This window comes from Kwoniella newhampshirensis, chromosome 4, assembly GCF_039105145.1.
Source record: "Kwoniella newhampshirensis strain CBS 13917 chromosome 4, whole genome shotgun sequence".
Lineage (NCBI taxonomy): Eukaryota > Fungi > Basidiomycota > Tremellomycetes > Tremellales > Cryptococcaceae > Kwoniella > Kwoniella newhampshirensis.
Window position 1 is genome coordinate 683,090 of NC_089958.1, and position 17,445 is coordinate 700,534.

Consider the following 17,445-nt stretch of genomic DNA (forward strand, 5'->3'; position numbering starts at 1 on the left):
AGTTGAAACGCGAGCAACACACAACATCAAAAGGACCGTCGCGTTCAAAGATACAGACAGACCCACGTGTTTCGCACGCTTCAGCTGCTCTCGCAAATGACGTTGACGGCCCAACACTCTCCTGGTTTCTTGCTTTCTTTCTACCCTTCAGTTCTTCTCTTATCATTTGATCAAAATCCACCAGCAGTTTGCAAGCACCCTACACGTCTTGGATGGCGCCAAGAGCCCCCAGACTCCTCTCTCGTTTGGCTTCGAGGACCATGTCGCAAAATCACAAACCGAACGGTGACCCTCGACCAGTCCCGCCTGCTCACTCCCATCCCCATTCACGATCCAGCTCCCGCTCACATCCTCATCATCATGATGATCACCCTTCTCATACAGCTCAGCATGAGGAGGAAGAAGCTACGGCACGAAATTTAGCCAAAGGGAAGCAAAGAGCAGACGTGTATCATGCTGGCACGGATACATCTGCTTCTAATCAACACCGGCATGAGGTTGGCAGTGGTACACCTGACTCTCGACTCACCGCCATGCTGGACGAAGCTTTGCACGACCGAATTTCTCCACCTCCCATCTCCTCAAGCCTTGAATCATCATCGTCATTCGACGCTGCTTCACCTATTTCACATCCAGTGGAAGCTCATCATCACGTACCCATACGTCCACCGGCACCCCGCCTGCTATCTCAACTCACAAGATCGACTCTCCCTATATCAAGTCTAGATTACGCGTCATCAGAAGGGCCAAGACGGAGTCATGATCGTTCTGTGTCACGCACCGATGGGTCGGATCGCGGTGAAAGCTCTACAGCCTGGCAACGAGCTTCACCAACTACTGCTCTGTCCAACGCGCCGTTTCCAGACTTGGACCCGACTACTGGTCTCCCTCTGGATCTGTCACCGTCTCGACGCGATTCTGCTTCATCAACTGCACCATCACTACACCTGCAACGGACGATCACGGGTCTTTTAGCTACATCGAACGCCGAAGCGCCCTCTTCCGGAGTTGGGTCATACATCCTCCCCTCTCTCCCTTCTATGCCAAATATCAATTTCGCCATGCCGCGAGTTTCATTACCCTCAAAATCGTCTTTAGATCTCGGACGACGCGCTTTATCGTCCACATCGTCACAGGCAGATCTTACATCATGGGCGTCTGGCTGGTGGGGCGGGAACAAAGGCAAGGTAGATGAGATGATGAGTGAGGAAGACAGAGCGGGCACCATTGAGGAGGAAAAAGAAAAATTGAGACGGAAATGTGAGTGGTGATGCCTATCGAGACGCGGAAGTTCCTTCTGATAGTCATCGGCCGTAGACCGCTCCCCTAGAAATCCCATAGTGTTCTGTCACGGCTTGCTGGGATTCGACGTGCTTGGTGAGCTCGACACTGGGGAAAGAGAACCGCTTTACTGACCTGAATCGCAGGTCCTCAAAGTCTCCCTACGTGGGTCTCACCATCCCTGCTTGCTGACCACAGTGCGACTACTGACTTGTTCATGCACAGGCTCCAAATCTCACATTGGCGAGGTATTAGAGAAGTGCTCGAGTCGAATGGCGTCGAAGTTCTCATCGCACGAGTTCCGGCAACGTCTTCTATCAAGGACCGAGCCACTATCTTGGAGGAGTTCATTACGGAAAAGTATCCTGGCAGAGAGGTGAATCTGGTTGGGCACAGTATGGTAAGTAACTCTCGGTGGACCATGGTCTTATTGATTCTGACTTTGTACATTCAAAGGGAGGACTGGATTGTCGCTACCTTATTTCCGAGCTCAAACCAAAAGGGTTCCATCCTATCTCGCTCACCACCATTTCGACCCCACATCGTGGCTCGCCCTTCGCAGACTATGTCATTGATAACTGGATAGGTCGAGATCGTCTTTCGAGTCTTGTAGGTCTTATCGAAACGCTTGGTCTACCTCAATCCGGCGATGGAACAGCATTCAACGCTCTCCGGACGCAGGCCATGAAAGAGTTCAACGCGGAAGTATTGGACAGAGAGGATGTGAAGTACTATTCATGGGGAGCAACCATCGATCCAGGTTTGTTAGATACGTTCAGATGGCCTCATTCGGTGATCTTGGCCAAGGAAGGCCCGAACGATGGCTTGGTTTCGGTGCATAGTGCGATGTGGGGAGAGTATAGGGGGACGTTGGTTGGAGTGAACCATCTCGATTTGTAGGTGTGAATTATGCCCCCGACCTGCGACGAAGCTGATCGATTATGGTTGCGCAGGGTCGGATGGATCAATTCGGTCAAATACACGTTGGGCAAATGGGCGGGGAAGCCAGTTCCTTTCAAGCCAGCTACATTTTACTTGGAAGTGGTCAGTGTGTTTCCTTGAGTGCATGAGCATCTGCTGACATCCTGTCGCATTCATATAGGCGGATTACTTGGCAGAGCAGGGCTTCTAAGGTATTCCATCAGCATTGTGCATCTCAATAAGCATCGCAGCATCCCGTACAGCAACGTCTCTCGCACAGAATAGAAACCGCACCGAGTTGACGTTCCATATGCATGAGCATTTCAAATAACGGAAAGCTCCATCATACCTTTACAGTAATCGTCAGCGCCTGAGGATGAATCCCGTCGCGAGCTTTAGTACGTCACCCAGGCGGGGGCACCTTTCCCCATTCGAAAGACCTCCACTTGTCTAGGCCACCTGAAATATCGCAAGTGAGACCAACCAGAATGATAGTGCTGTTGTAGTCTTCGTCGCTCGATCCATCCTTCGAGTCCGTAAGACTGTCTCAGGCGAGGTAAGGTCGTTACGACGTGCGACAAGATGAGCGATACCGTTGCCCATTTCCTGTGTCTCGACCGTCTCTTCATCCCACCCGTACTGGAAGAACTGTTCCGATGTCGTCAAGAAGCGGGAGGAAGGGGTGCGAGACATTCTTTGTTGGCTGCGAAAGTGTATGAGGATCAAGCTGTGGTCATCCTGAGAGAGGCTATCAGATCAGATATCTCGCAGGTGAGTGGACTGATGTGTTTTGACAAGTCCAGTACTAGTACCAGAACCATTGTCATCGAAGTCGCATTGGTGTGTGAGAGAATTTTAACTGATTTGATGAGTTTGCCAGAGGAAGTTGCATTTACGATTCATGCGATTATCCACGATCCTGCCCGGTGAAGCATTCGACGACATCGATCCTCCAGAATGGGACGAAATCGACATGACAACATGTCTTGGTTTAGGACTCGAGGAGGAGGAGGTACGGTTCCGAGTGCACACGTTGTGGTTATTGTTTGATGGGAGAATGAGAGAAGCAAGAGAATGTGTCTTGACCCGTGCTCGGCAATTAGTCGAACAGAAGGTGATAGCCATAGCGCAGGCACAGGCCGAGCATGAAAGGAATGTTGCTATCAAACTTCAACAGCAGCAGGAGAAGGTCGATGATGGGTGTGATGCGAGTGAAGTGACAGAGGAGGAGAAAGAAGAGATAGAATGGGAGAGGGTGGGCGGGACTCCTCGTCAACAAGATGACGAGACCAGTGTCGGGACTGTTATCGTGATTGACAAGAAGGGGAGAAAACACCAGTGAGTGAGGTAAAAGTAGCTGTTCAGAAGGAGATGAGGTACACTGACCCTTTGCCTTTACAGACCGTTTGCTGGAAGCGGAAGTGAGCTTGAGTCGGGGAGCAGCAAGAAGCGGACCGGCATCGACTCAACGGTGGATGCCCAAGTCACTCCGCTCAAGAGATCAAAACAGTGAGTAAGGATCGGGAAGACACCACAGATCAGGTGGGAAATTTGATCCTTGAGCCGCTTAGAGGGGTCGAGGATGGACTGTCAATGAAAGGATCCACCAAACGATCCAGGCGATCAAAGTCGACGGGTGTGATGACCGCCAAGTCTTCTCCTCCCGAAGGCAAGGGTGGGAAACGATCACTGGATTCGGCACCGCTGAACTTCCTGCCCGATGAGACGACTCCCCTTAGTCAAGCAGGACTAAGTCGGCTCGATGGGAGAAGAGCAAAGAGTCAATCGGAGACCAAAATTGAGACCAAGACCAAGAGTACGCCGACGCTCAATAAAGCTCGCAAGGATCAAAGACAGGTCAAGACCGATTATTCTGGTGGCTGGTCCATCTGTCGAGCTCCCGACAATATCATGTCTCTACTACGATTCGATCATCCTCCGGAAATCCTCAATGCCCCTCAACCGCCAAGGGGTCCTAAGCCGGACTTTGCAGAAGTTGGAAGCCGACTCGCTGGAGCCGTCGGGCGGCAGACTCCCAGAGGGCGACGAGCCATCATGAAGAGAGCGGCGAGGCTCGGCGTTGCCAAGGAGGCGGATGATAGGCCTCCATCTGGCGGACTAAACAGGCCCGGAATCAGATCTAGCACTTTCTGTGCTGTCCTTCGCATCATAGCGGGAATAGCGCCTCCAATCGCCCCTCAACCTAGTACGACCATTCAGAAACCCAGCTCCAGACCTCCTGTGTGGGCAGAGGTAAGCCATGATTGCTCTGGTCCCTCGACATCCTTGGCGTCTGAAAGCTTAACGTTCGAAAATCTTTCTCAGTCACGACAGGAGCTGTGTGAGGCATTGCCATACTACAGGTCTTTCCAATCAGGACTATACATGCATGATAGGGTCGCATTTGGGTACCTCCTGGAGGCATTTCCGGCACCGTGAGCTCCGTTGACCTATCTCATACTCTATTTTCACTGATAGCATCGAAAGACGCGATACCTGGGCGCACAACGGTCGTATTGTCATCTCCCATGGGTGGGTGTTCTGTCAACCTGTGACGCACTTCAGACCCCAGCTTGTCCAGTGGCGGTCTCACTGACGCGTTCATGGATCGTGGTCAGAGGAGGCCAATGTATTCGAAAGGTCAACTTGGACGGAACTCCAGGACCTACAACGCTCCAAGCTGATCAATCATCTTCCGATGCGAGGGTCGAAACCCTACTCACCGCTCACCATAAGCGGACACCAATCATCTTGATCGCGGGAGCAGGATATGAGTTCTTACCATGGAAGCTGGAATGTGCCTACGTCGTGCTTGGATGGCGAGTACGCCTCTCTTCTTTGCTATGCTTCTGACGTTGGCGTCATCTGTCCTAGGTATTGGATCTCGGCAGCATGGGTCGAGGCGGAGTCTGCTGGGAGAGGAGTTACTCCACCTCCTGGTCGGAACTACTTCCATCGATACAAGATCCGTTTCGACTGGGTGGATAGTCAAGGAGAACCGTGGTGGGATAGAAAGGTCATCAGTGGTTTTGGCACTGGTTCGAAAGAAGGCAGTCCCCTGATTCCTTGCCCGGAAGACAGTGATTCTTTCTGCAGGACACTTCCTACGACCACGTCCTTTGGCAGCTCGTCACCCAAGCCCGGCACCAAGTTGCTGTATCAAGAACAACATCACTTCCTCGATGACTTGAGTCAGGATTCTGAGCCCTTGCGTGAAGTCCCGTCGGAAGACTTGCCATCTGCTTCACATCCTAGAGCACCCATCATGGATGTCAGATTCATCCTCAATTCGACAGGTCTGATGACTCCGCCAATCACTCCGCCAGAACCTGATGCGGGTGCTAGTTTGCCAATACACGAGACAGAAAGCCCTCAGGTGGTCAAGACCGAGGGTGTAGACTTCATCCCGCTCAACGACAGAACATTGCCGGGCGAGGGTGTTTTGAACCACGAGTCACCTGTGGCGTCCAGCCAGGACCTGGAAGAGAGGTGAGCGCAGACCCTTCTTTCCTTGGTGGATCATTCTCATGTTTCGCAATCTCATCACCTTCTAGACCCTTCTCGACGGTCACGTTCGATTGCCCCACGTGCTTCACGCCCAATTACCACGTATATCAGGAAAGCCAAATATGCCTGTCACCGGACTGTCCAGCGTTCTTCATGCTACCCACTTCGCTAGGTCTGCTCCCAATCCCACCTGGTTTCCACTTCACACTTTCGCAGGATTTCCTTACACCTTGCAAAAGTCCAAACTCAGTTCGTAGACTGCCGTACAGTGTTGTTCCCCCAGAACCAGTATCGAGGTCACCCGATGCCGATAATGAGGGAGTGGGCGGGAGAACTTTGTGGCGGGGTAAGTTGTTTGACTTGGCATTCTGCTGATCGGTTTATGTAGGTTGGGTATGTAGGAAATGCGGAAGAGCAAATAGTCGATACAGATGGGAAGTCTGGGTGAGTCCCATCTTGAGCCATAGATCATGGAGAGGCGTCCCGAATGGTGCGCTGAAATCATTTAACTTACTTAACAGGAATGTAGAAATTGTGGAAATACGTTGAGACCGTTGGACCCAAATCGCGTGGTATTCACACCTTCGCTAGAAGCAACACCACCTCCCTTCCTTGGCAATGCTCATCTTCACGTAGACCAAGGGATTAACAGTAATCTAATGAAGATCGATTACCCTTCGGCTACAGTCATCATATACGATATTATTGACGTGTGAGTTCAATTCTGCGGCAGGTCAGTCGGCGCGGAACGAGGTTGAGTACCGTACAAAGGTGCAGTGGAAAAGTCTATCATGTCATGCACAACCAATTCGAGCTGGCGAACGAATTACTGGATCGATATCAGAGAGAAGCGGCAAGAGGGGGATGGTTCCAGCGCAGAGCTTTGAAGACAGTGAGCGTCATTTTCTCTGCGTCCACTACTGATATGGTGATGGACTACAGAACGCAAGTGAGTTTCTGTCATTTTGAGCTCCCGACGCACCCGCTCACCACATTTCACTATGCAGTCAAGGGTCCCATGCTCGCTCAGCATTTTGCGTTAAACAGCGGGGCATCATACAAATACAATGTGGATGTGGTGTCCTTGTCGTTCGAAGATTCGCCGTCATGCGTGATCCATGCATTGGATCTGTGAGTGACAGGCCGCAGCCGAAAGACGCAAGTGGCTGACGAGACCGCCACTGACCATGTAGCATCACCAAACGCGTCGAGTCAGTATTGAGAGAGAAGGTACCATTTAACGAGTGTCTGAGCGTGATGTACAGAGAAGGACAGAAGATGAGCTGGCACGATGACGGCGAGCGAGGTGAGGATTTCCACTTCTACTGACATGACTCTTTTAGGATCAGCGTGACGGGCGACGAGTATTCGTTGATCTCGTCATTCTGAATAGGCCTCGGACCCGTCGTCGCTTCTCTCAGCTTGGGAAGTCCCGCCATCATGTCATTCCGACGAAAACAAGCACGTGTCGAGCCTAATCAAGGCTACTACATCGGTCGTGCGACAGCTTCAGCGAGAGTGTCTCCCCCTGTAGCGCTAAGTATAACCCTTTCTCACGGTGTGAGTCTGTCTGTCTTTCTGTCTGTCACAGTCTTCTGAGCTTCAGCCAGCTCATTGGTGGCTTTGGTAGGATATCATGATCATGCAAGGCCGAGAGATTCAGAAAAGGTTTGATCATAGAGTCATCCCTCAGGGATTCAGGATAGCAGCTACGGCTCGAACGATCGGCGTGGCGTAACTAAGTAAAGCGTTCGGACCGGAAAGTCGAAAAGATCCGTGCATCGCAGCGCTACGTTTTTTCGTTCAGTAGGCAGGATTTGAGGGTGAAAGAAGAGAATGGTGCGTGAGGTGTCGAGCGGAAGGAATGCATGATGAGGAGGAGACGATAGCGTGATTCGTGGTCCAGGATGTATGATCTCAGACTGCAACAGACACCTGCCAGCATGCATCCTTCCGTGACGACGTACCACATGGCCGTCATGTACAAGGTTAGGAAGATATCCGTATGGCATGTGTGGGAATCAGCACGGTTTCCCGAGATCATTGGGATGAAGGTAATTATTTCGGACTTTTTTTCTGTCCTTTGGTCTTTAGGGTCTTGTCAAGCACGAGAGCACGAGCGGTAACGGTAAGTAGACTCGAAGCCTTTTGGTAAAGGGGCCGGAATGATGTGGTAAGCAACTCGTATTTAAACACGGGTAGTGACGTCGGTCCGTTGTCGGATTCATCACTGTCATCTTCTTTCATTTCTGATGCATTCGGTAAAGGCAAAAGACAGTGTAATAGCAGGGACCCTTTCAGTCGAGGATGAGGTGAGGTGAGACTTTCCGAACAGGGAATTTCTCCGCGGACATGTAGGAAACAGAGGAACCCATAAGGGTTCAACTGTGACCCATTTTTAATTTTTGATATTACAACCAGGGGAGGAGGAGGAGGGAGGAGGGAGGAGGAGAAGGAGGACGAGGGGAAGAACGACGCGTTCTACTCACCATACTTTTGCTGCTGAAGCGCGGGAGATTTGAGTAGTGAGCAGGAGCAGGAAAGAATGTGTCGTGGACCTCTTTCGACTTGATGATGAGTCAAGAAAGAGTTTTGACAACAATAATATCATCCGTTTTTACTGGTAACAGACAAGTCTAAGTTGTACACTACCACCTGGACATCTGATCCAGTTGATTACATACTACAACCTGTTCCGAGACAAAGTCGCCCCCATTTCCATCACGACGACCAAGGCCAACGCGTCACACACACAATCGCTTTTGCCGGAGAGGAACGGAACGAGAACGAGAACGAGAGCGAGAGCGAGACATCTTCCTTGATAAATAGAGAGGACGCGAAGGAGGAAAAGCGTCATACGTACCAGTTCAGATCGGCATTTGGACTCTTTGACGGAAGAGAGAAGAAGAGAAAGGACACACGACGCGTCCTCTCCAACCTCGCTGGGTCCTTTCTTGCGACTTCCTTTCGCCGCGCAGAGCTTGATCGACACAACCGATAGTATCCCACATTCACACATCTGCATCCACTCGCGGACGCCAACATCTCGCTCACTCGCACCGATCCTCGAACATGATGGAGTCTTCACCATCATCTTCCACTCCCAGCTCGAATTCTTTGCCGCCCGAAACCATTCGTACTCCTCAACAGCAATCACAACACAACCCTCTCCCGCCCTTACTCCCACCCATCATCACTCAACTTCGAGAGCCGTCCTCATCCTCGGTGTCGACGCATCGTGGCGTGGACAGCGGCAACGACAACGACAACGGCAACGGCAACGACAACGATAGTGACATGATGCAGATCTCGAGAGAGGCGACTCCCTCTTCACCCTCCGCATCGGCAAGTGCGAGCGCGAGTGCGTCGTCACCCAGATCGGGCTTGGATAGCACGACGAGATTCAGTGCGGATGTCGATGATGATGCGGATGTGGATAGATTATTGAAAAAGGTCGAAATGGAGAAGGTGAGTCGAACGCTTCCGTTGCTACAGCATACTTGAAGGAAGGCGACCGAACAAGAACACGAGTGGAAAGCTGAAAGGCTCTGTCGCGCAGAAAATGCATGCTCTTCAACAACGGCTGGAGTTGGCATCGGTCAAGGCAACAAACGGATGGACTGACATGTCCATCAACGAGATCGAGAATGTGCGTTGCCTCCCAACTGACATCCCAGGACCAGGACGAGAACTGACTTCACCTATCTATGCAGAAACTACCTCCCACCCCCTTACGGACGCGCAAATCCCAACTCACCCTTCTCCCTTCATCCCCGATCGCTCCTCCCGTCCAAGCCGGTCCTTCCATCCCATACGAACCACCATCTCCTGCTCGCCCTTGGCAACTCATCGATGTACTGTGGCAACCACTTCCTCCCCCTTCCCACGGCAGATATCCGACTTCACCTAGCAGTCCGAAAAAACGATCGAGAACGGACGAACATCCTGAAGCTCCTCGACCATATACGAACGGGTTCGGACATCCCCTGACCAGTCCTCACGAACACAAGGGCCAAGGTCATCGCCGCGCGTCGAGTTCTCTCTCGGGTCAGACGCTTGATAGGGTGATGCAGGCCGGACCGTCATCACCTCTGAGATATGGGTTCCAGGATAGCGGGAAGAAGAAGAGATCACAATCGCAGTCGACTCATCAGAGACAACGGCGAGACGTGACGACCAGTCAAGATGTGGATGCGGCGAAAGCCCTCACATTCATGCTTGGTTCAGGTGGATCAGAAGAAGGTGGATCTTCGTCTCGACGAAACAGTCAATTGTCCGCCCCGCTTCTTCCACCGATGGGAAGCCAATCATTACCGATACCCGAAGCTTTCCAACACGATTCAGGATCCTCCTTATCTCCCACCATGCGTCCGCGAGCGTTGAGCCAACATTCCAATTCGACCCCTCGTCCAGCGGATCTACGCACACCCAGCTCTCATGCGAGGTCTCGGCTGCCTCCTGATTCTGGATCGTCCAACTCGGAGGTGGAGCGAGGAGAAGAAGACAAGAATGCTGCGGAATTGATGATGTTTTTGGCTCATTCGCCATCACCGATGAAATCGCTCAGAAGATACGCCCCAGGTCAAGAAGAACCTGGATCACCTACGAGACCGAGCCTGGGAGCAGCGGCAAGAGTCTTGTTTGCGGATACGGATGACGACAGAATTAAAGGGCCATCGCCACGTTCCCCGACCACAACGACCAATAGTACTTCGATACCCGTCACCCCGGGCAGTTCGGTTGGGCAGGGTCTGCCCAAATTGCAAAAAACTCATTCAAGATCGGGCTCGTACCCGCATTCTAACCTGGCGTTGGCACCTCCCATCACGCCTAATTCGGACGAGACGACTGGTTTCGCGAGTACGCTAGTAGAGGGGAGAGTATAGGTGGAACAGGCCATGAGCGGTCGATTTCTCGCTTGGTTTCGCATTCAGTCTAGCATGTAGAGGTCGAGGACGGTGTTGGGATGAAGGTTGTCGGCAGTGGTGGAGATATGACTCTGTCGTTTGCTCTCTACTGCGATGACTTCAGTGAGCACGAGATCAAGTCGAGGGTTAGGGAGATGTGTCTGTTTCACATCAAACGGAAGCCTGGAGTTACTTCGACCCGGTGTATCGATATTTGTCAAGTATAATCTGTTTTTTTTGTTTCTGTCGGATTTGTCGCTGAACGTGAGCAATCACTGGGACGGAAGGATCGCTCGCTGGTCTTGGATGGGCGAATGTATAGCATGTATTTGTGTGTGTCTCAACCACCTGTATAGCTGTAAGCATGATCTTGAATGCTGTCCTCTCACCAGTCTATCTTGCTATTCTCACGTGCTGGTGGATGATCTGTATCGCTGCGAGATGAAGATCACAGTCGTGCACGGCCCGGGACCTCTCCGGTTAGTCACCCACTGATCGGCGTGGAAATGAAAGTGGAAAGTAATTAGTGGGACAACACGTTGATATGCAGCTGGACGGGACGATGCACCAGGACTTTTATTTGGTACGAGCTGTATCTCTTTCCCCCCCTCCCCCTCTTCTCTCTTCTCTTCATGTCAAGTATGCATATGAGCAGCGATCTGATCTTACTGACCTTTGTTGCTGTCGAGTTGTCCTGAAGCGGAACATATATGGCAAGCGATTTCCGGTCCGTGCCTTGGATGTAGGGGGGAAAAAGGGAAAATGAAAAAGTAAAATAAAAATGAAACCATCAGTCCGTATGTCAGTATATGTAACTTGTATACGTGAAGCAAACCCCGGATCCTGGAAATGATCCCTGCGTCAGTTCATGTCATGTCATGTCACACATCGTGCTTCATCCTCTTCTCTCGCCATCAATGAATTGAATTACATCCCATCTGACACCCATACCCAAACACGTCGACTCTAGACAGAAGACAAGGGGAATCCTCCCTCGCTCGATCATCCGGATAGACCTCGTCGAGCTGGTCAATTGCGTCATATCCCCCCCTCGTTTCGCCCCTGCCCTCCTCGCAACGTCTAATCAACGACTATCACTCCACTCTGGTCGGTCGATCACTACCCTACCACCACAGCCAGAGGATGCTACCAGGAATCGATGTGGATTTGACAGCGGTGCCTCTAGCGTTCTTAGAGGTGAGTGCTGGGGGACCGCTGGATGCCCATTCAAGGCACAAAGTGCCGTGCGACTGCTCCCCACCTGCTTTTCATACCTTGAGGCGAAATCGGCTGACCCGCGACCTTACCTAGGCATATCCGTTTGCCGCCTTCGTCCTCATCGTCCCAGTCGCACTGCGGACAAGACCTCGATTGATCGCGCGTGATACTGACGTGACGGTCCGAAGATTCATCGAGGATGTCTCACCCTTGAACGAAAATGGATATTCGCATACAGCTTCATCGACGACTACCGTAGCATGGGGAAATGAGCGTTGGTATCAACTGACACAAGGACGGCCGATCGGAGAATGTCTGGAACCAAGGGTGCAGAATCGGTTACAAGCCTGGGTGGAAGGTGGTGATGCGGGATTGGGTGGAGAGGGAAACGAAGGAGATCTTACCTTTGAGATGTTGGCCCCAGTAGGAGTAACACTCACAGTCGCCAAGACGATCATCCCGCTGTCACCTCCATCTACGACGCATGCCTTCTGTATCCTCACCTCCCAGAAAGTCAAGACACCCGAAGTGGATACGCCCTTATCAGATATTTCGAATGTGTCTGGATCCTCGACGCAAGCGTTCTCGTCTGGCAACCGTACGTTTTCGCTGGATTCTCGGTCATCAATATCAACGACAGAGTTCAAAAGCTCGTCCTATCCAGACTCGCGTCTGTCCATGTCAACCGGTCCCAGATCTTCAACGGAATTCGCTTCCTCATCACTCTCGATCAGTTCACCGTCTTCCGGATCTCTCAACGGATCATATTTCAACTCTTCTCTCCGCACGCGGGACGATAGACCTCGGTCCAAAGCTAGGAGAAGGTCGCCTCGTGGCAACGCAGAGGAGAAAGCGGCGATCAATATCCGAGCCGAGGAGTTTTGGAAGTTGGTGGAGGAATACGATTGGTCGGCCACGCCCTTGGGGCCAAGAGAGGATTGGAAGGATGCGATAGATCCCGTGTTATCAATCACATTCGAATCCAGATCCGCTGACTCGGTATGGCTCGGTCCAGAATTCAATCTGATCTAGTAAGTCGCTCTCCTCGAGTTGTAGCCTACGAAAGGTCAGCTAATCCCTCATGATAAGCAATAAAAAGTACACTCAGCTCGTTGACCACCCAGCTTGTTTCGGCAAACCAGCAAAGCAAGTCTGGTCCGGTGTCTGGTCTCAAGTCGAACCTATCGCCAATTTGGCTATGGCGGGAACGCCCACATACAGGGAAAAAGAACTTTTTCTCATCAAGAAGTACGGACCTTACGATAAATTCGAGGAGGGTTATCAGACTTGGCGATATGTGCCCATCAAGGGCAAAGATGGCTCTATATTGGGCCTCTTCAACCAGTCCATAGACGTGACAGGAACGGTGTTGCTGGAACGTCGGATAGCAACCACTCGAGATCTGTCGGAACAGATGTTGTTGGCGAGATCGTTGAAGGAGTACTTTGAGATCACCGCGGACGTTCTGGATCAGAACAAGGCAGATGCCCCTTTCGCATTGTTCTATCGAGTCCAAATGACCGACAATGATGGACCAAACCTCAATGTGGCCGCAACCTTAGAGTGTACCACCGGCGTGCCAGATGGTCATCCTTCGGCTCAGGAAAAGATCATCATTACTCTGCCAACTAAGCATCGAGCCAATTTCCCAAATTCGGATAGACTCTCGTCGCCAACCTTATCGGCCATATCTGCGCTTTCTTCGGGCAGCAATCGAATCATTCATACGGTCGCCGAGGGAAGTCAATGGCCTATAGCTAGAGCTCTCAATACTCGCCAATGTGTCATGGTTGACAATTGCGAAGAGCTCATAAGAGGGTATCCTATCAGTCAGTGGGATGAACTGCCATACGCCGCCATTGTCGTGCCGATCTGCAGCGACGGCTCTGTAGATATCCCCGACGCCGTCCTTATCCTTGGTCTCAACGTGAGAAGACCATATGATGATGAGTACGACAATTGGATAAACTCAATCCGCTCGCATCTCACGTCATCCATCATCTCTGTCAAAGCTTATGAAGCGGAGCAAAAAGTCGCCGACGATAACGCTAGGATGGAGAAGGCCAAGGCAGCGTGGTTCCGTGGCGCAGCTCATGATCTGAGAAGTCCGTTGACCCTGATCTCTGGTCCCGTCGCCGATGTGCTCGACTCCACGTTGACCGTCACACAACGGCAAGCGTTGTCCACTGCGCAACGTAACATTGAACGACTTATGAGACTTGTCAATGCCTTGATGGACTTCTCTCGTCTGGAAGCGGGAAGGATGGAAGGAAGATTTGTACCGACGGATCTTGGGGAATATGTCACCGAACTAGCCTCTCTCTTCCGGCCAGCCGTTGAGCGTCTTGGAATGCAATTTACCATCGACGTACAACCAAGCGACGAATTAGTTTACATCGATCCGTCACTCTTCGAGACGGTCATCTCCAACATCATCGGGAATGCTCTCAAATACACAGACAGCGGAAGTATAACCGTTCGAGTAAGATATTCGGACCATGCAGAAGTGTCAGTGATCGATACCGGAGTTGGCATACCGCAGGACGAACTTGACCAGGTCACTGATTGGTATCATCGAGCAACAAACGCGATACATACCGGCACGCAAGGTTCAGGTCTCGGTTTAGCGCTTGCGAAAGAATTGTTACGGCTGCATCAAGGAGAACTCATCGTCCAATCTCAGACAACGGAAGAATCTGGAGGCCCGCATGGGTCTACCTTCACTGCACGAATCCCCCTATCATTCCAGCCCACCTTACCGCCAACTTCGCTTCCCAGATCCCCCGGTAATTTTGGCAAGTACGGTATGGAAGTGGCGAACGAGGCGGTGCGGTGGACGAGAGATGCGGAGGAGATGAGCGAAAGCCTGACTGAGTCGGTCAGCGGCACCGAGAGTACTTCCAAATTCTCCGAAGCGTTTTTGTTCGAGAAGTCGGATGTGATTCTGGTCGTCGACGATAACCTTGACATGCGCAATTACATCAAACGAATATTCGCCCCATATTGCAAAGTGAAAGAGGCTTCAAACGGGCACGAGGCATTCGAAATGGCTGTGGCAAAACCCCCGCAACTGATCCTTTCCGACATGGCCATGCCGAAGATGAACGGGATGGAGCTGCTGGTCAAGATCAAAGAACACCCTGACACGAGACTCACGCCAATCGTGTTATTATCGGCGATCGCGGATGCCGAATCTAGAGTCGAAGCGCTTCTAAAGGGTGCAGAAGACTACCTGGCCAAACCATTCAAGCCAAAAGAACTCGTTGCCAGGGTCCACCTACACCTACAAGTCGGAAAGAAGCGAGCCAATCTCGAGAAACTATACGCGGAACGAGAGACTGAGTTGACTGTACTGTCCGATTCTTGTCCGATAGGTATCATCCGTGGTGATAGCGCCGGTTCTCTCACCTATGCTAACGCTGCCTGGTGGGAGTTAAGCGGTATACCAGAAACGGAGTCTCCCGATGTATGGCCCGACTGGGTGGATCCGGAAACACGGAAACGTCTTCTAGGAGAATGGACAGGCTGGCTTTCGAGCGATCGCGCCGAACTGAGGACCGCTTTCCGCTGGTCGAACGGCAGATCATGCCAAGCTATAATGATTCGATTGGACCAAATCAAACCTGGATTATCGGGAGTGATGGGTTGTCTAGTCGATGTTACCCACGAAGAGCAGAGATTAGTGGAGGCAGAGGAGAGGAGAAAGGCAGCAGAGGAGAGCAAATACCAACAAGAACTGCTCATCGACTTGACGAGCCACGAGATCCGGACACCGGTATCGGCGATCCTGCAATGTTCGAGTTTGGTAAAGGAGAATTTGGTGGCTTTGAAGGAGCAATTGAGCAGCAGTGGGTCAGTCGGCTTCGTACCTAGTCCGGGTTTACTCGAAGATCTGGAGGAAGACGTTGAGGCATTGGAAAGTGAGTTGGGTTTTCTGTCCTCCGTGGCTGAGGCAGCAACGGTACTTATCGTGTAAGTTCCTCAGGTATCTACCAATGCGGTCTGGTGCAAGAACGGATAGCTGGCGACGTCCTGTCCCTTGCCAGAATACAACTCGACATGCTAAGTCTTCACGATATTGAAATGGACCTTCGAAGAGAGGCGAAGAAAGTCCTGTCAGTCTTCGCCAGTGAGGCTAAAATGAAGAAAATCGACTTGAATTTGGAATTCGGACAGACTTTGGAAATGTCCAGGGTGATGTCGATCAAGACAGATCCTGTCAGATTGGGTCAGGTAGTCACCAATCTGATTTCGAATGCAATCAGATTCACTGCGTCTAGTGGTGAGATGGGTTTCAGTCTCTATCCGGGTGTTGAGCTGACCAAGCGAAAGTAGATATACGACGAATCACCGTCAAATATGACGTTTCTTTCGTCGGACCTTCGGATGAGTCGTGCGCGCTTCCAAACGCCATCAATATTCCCAATACTGTTCCAGCCATGGAGGATACACCTATATGGTTGTTTGTCAGCGTGATGGACACAGGTCCAGGCATGAGTCCAAAAGAGTTGGCGGTGTTGTTTCAGCGTTTTGCACGTGAGTGACTTTTTATCGGAAGAAGCCAGATTTGAGCTGACCTGACCTCACAGAGGGAAATAAAATGATCCACACCAAGTATGGTGGGAGCGGTCTGGGCCTGTTTATCTGTCGAAGTGAGTCGACACACAGGCGAACAGGCGAAAGGGAGCAGTCCGTTAACATCTTCGCAGAGATCACTGAATTGCTTGGGGGCAGAATTGAGGTTCTCAGTCAGCTCGGGCAGGGGACTGGTATGTCAGCATTCACTGCTAGAATGAGCTCAATGCTGACCATTGCTTTCAGTCTTCCGCTTCTTCATTAAGACCCGGACGGTTGCTCCTCCATCCGCTCTCGCTTCATATATGGCGGCCATCTCTCTCAACTCGTCTGGTATGGCAAGCTCGTTCTTAATGACCCCTTCGTCGTCAGTGGCATCAAGTAGAGCCTCATCTGCGAGTAGTGCCGCCACACCGCCACTAGACGGCGGCAGTGAGCACATCTTGATCGTAGAGGACAACATCATCAACCAAACGGTGCTGAAGAGGCAAATCGTTAAGGCTGGACTGACGTGTGATGGTGAGTGGGCGTCGTAGATGACGCACAAGGGGACGTATCACTGACCCCGAGTTCAGTCGCCAACAATGGTCTGGAAGCGCTTAACCTCATCCGAGAGACTCAACGGCAGGCTCGCCGAGGCGGACCCAATCGCAAAAAACTGTACGATGTGGTACTGATGGACCTCGAGATGCCTGTGATGGACGGTCTGACGGCCATTAAGGAGATAAGGCAGGCTGAGAGTGCAGGGACAATGCAGAGAAACATGGTCATGGCTCTCACCGGTAACGCAAGACAAGGGCAAATCGATCAGGCTCTGGCGGCGGGTATGGATGATGGTGAGCGGCTTTTCTGATAAGTCCTTGGTGTTTGGTATACAGTGTTAACGCGAGATGTGCAGTCGTGATCAAGCCTTATGTCCTCAGTGATCTGCTGAAGAAGATACGGGCCATGAAAGTGAAAAGGGCGGAATTGGGATTTGGAGAGGAAGTATAAGAGGAGTTTTGTACAAAGCGAAGAGGACAAGGGGTATAATGAT

The 17,445-nt window shown here is 51.5% G+C and overlaps 4 protein-coding genes across 4 annotated transcripts; all 4 read left to right on the forward strand.

Moving 5' to 3' along the window:
- Nucleotides 1–260: 260 nt before the first annotated feature.
- IAR55_002238 (uncharacterized protein) lies at nt 261–2,413 on the forward strand (the record flags this gene model as incomplete). The annotated part of the gene is made up of 7 exons (XM_066945355.1): nt 261–1,260; nt 1,318–1,377; nt 1,428–1,446; nt 1,507–1,681; nt 1,738–2,177; nt 2,235–2,325; nt 2,384–2,413. 7 exons carry the CDS (start codon nt 261–263, stop codon nt 2,411–2,413), a joined length of 1,815 nt encoding a protein of 604 aa, XP_066804044.1.
- Nucleotides 2,414–2,784: 371 nt separating this feature from the next.
- IAR55_002239 (uncharacterized protein) lies at nt 2,785–7,447 on the forward strand (the record flags this gene model as incomplete). Its single annotated transcript, XM_066945356.1, has 17 exons — nt 2,785–2,973; nt 3,083–3,540; nt 3,604–3,711; nt 3,774–4,455; nt 4,528–4,637; nt 4,690–4,734; nt 4,821–5,021; nt 5,077–5,691; nt 5,757–6,055; nt 6,098–6,153; nt 6,231–6,421; nt 6,487–6,601; nt 6,652–6,658; nt 6,717–6,840; nt 6,903–7,015; nt 7,103–7,269; nt 7,340–7,447. The coding sequence occupies 17 exons, from the start codon at nt 2,785–2,787 to the stop codon at nt 7,445–7,447; spliced, it is 3,588 nt and encodes a 1,195-aa protein (XP_066804045.1).
- Nucleotides 7,448–8,781: 1,334 nt separating this feature from the next.
- On the forward strand, nt 8,782–10,595 carry IAR55_002240 (uncharacterized protein; the record flags this gene model as incomplete). Its single annotated transcript, XM_066945357.1, has 3 exons — nt 8,782–9,177; nt 9,269–9,358; nt 9,423–10,595. The coding sequence occupies 3 exons, from the start codon at nt 8,782–8,784 to the stop codon at nt 10,593–10,595; spliced, it is 1,659 nt and encodes a 552-aa protein (XP_066804046.1).
- Nucleotides 10,596–11,759: 1,164 nt separating this feature from the next.
- On the forward strand, nt 11,760–17,402 carry IAR55_002241 (uncharacterized protein; the record flags this gene model as incomplete). The annotated part of the gene is made up of 10 exons (XM_066945358.1): nt 11,760–11,813; nt 11,928–12,865; nt 12,924–15,754; nt 15,820–16,116; nt 16,170–16,370; nt 16,424–16,486; nt 16,544–16,603; nt 16,656–16,928; nt 16,985–17,245; nt 17,308–17,402. 10 exons carry the CDS (start codon nt 11,760–11,762, stop codon nt 17,400–17,402), a joined length of 5,073 nt encoding a protein of 1,690 aa, XP_066804047.1.
- Nucleotides 17,403–17,445: the final 43 nt, after the last annotated feature.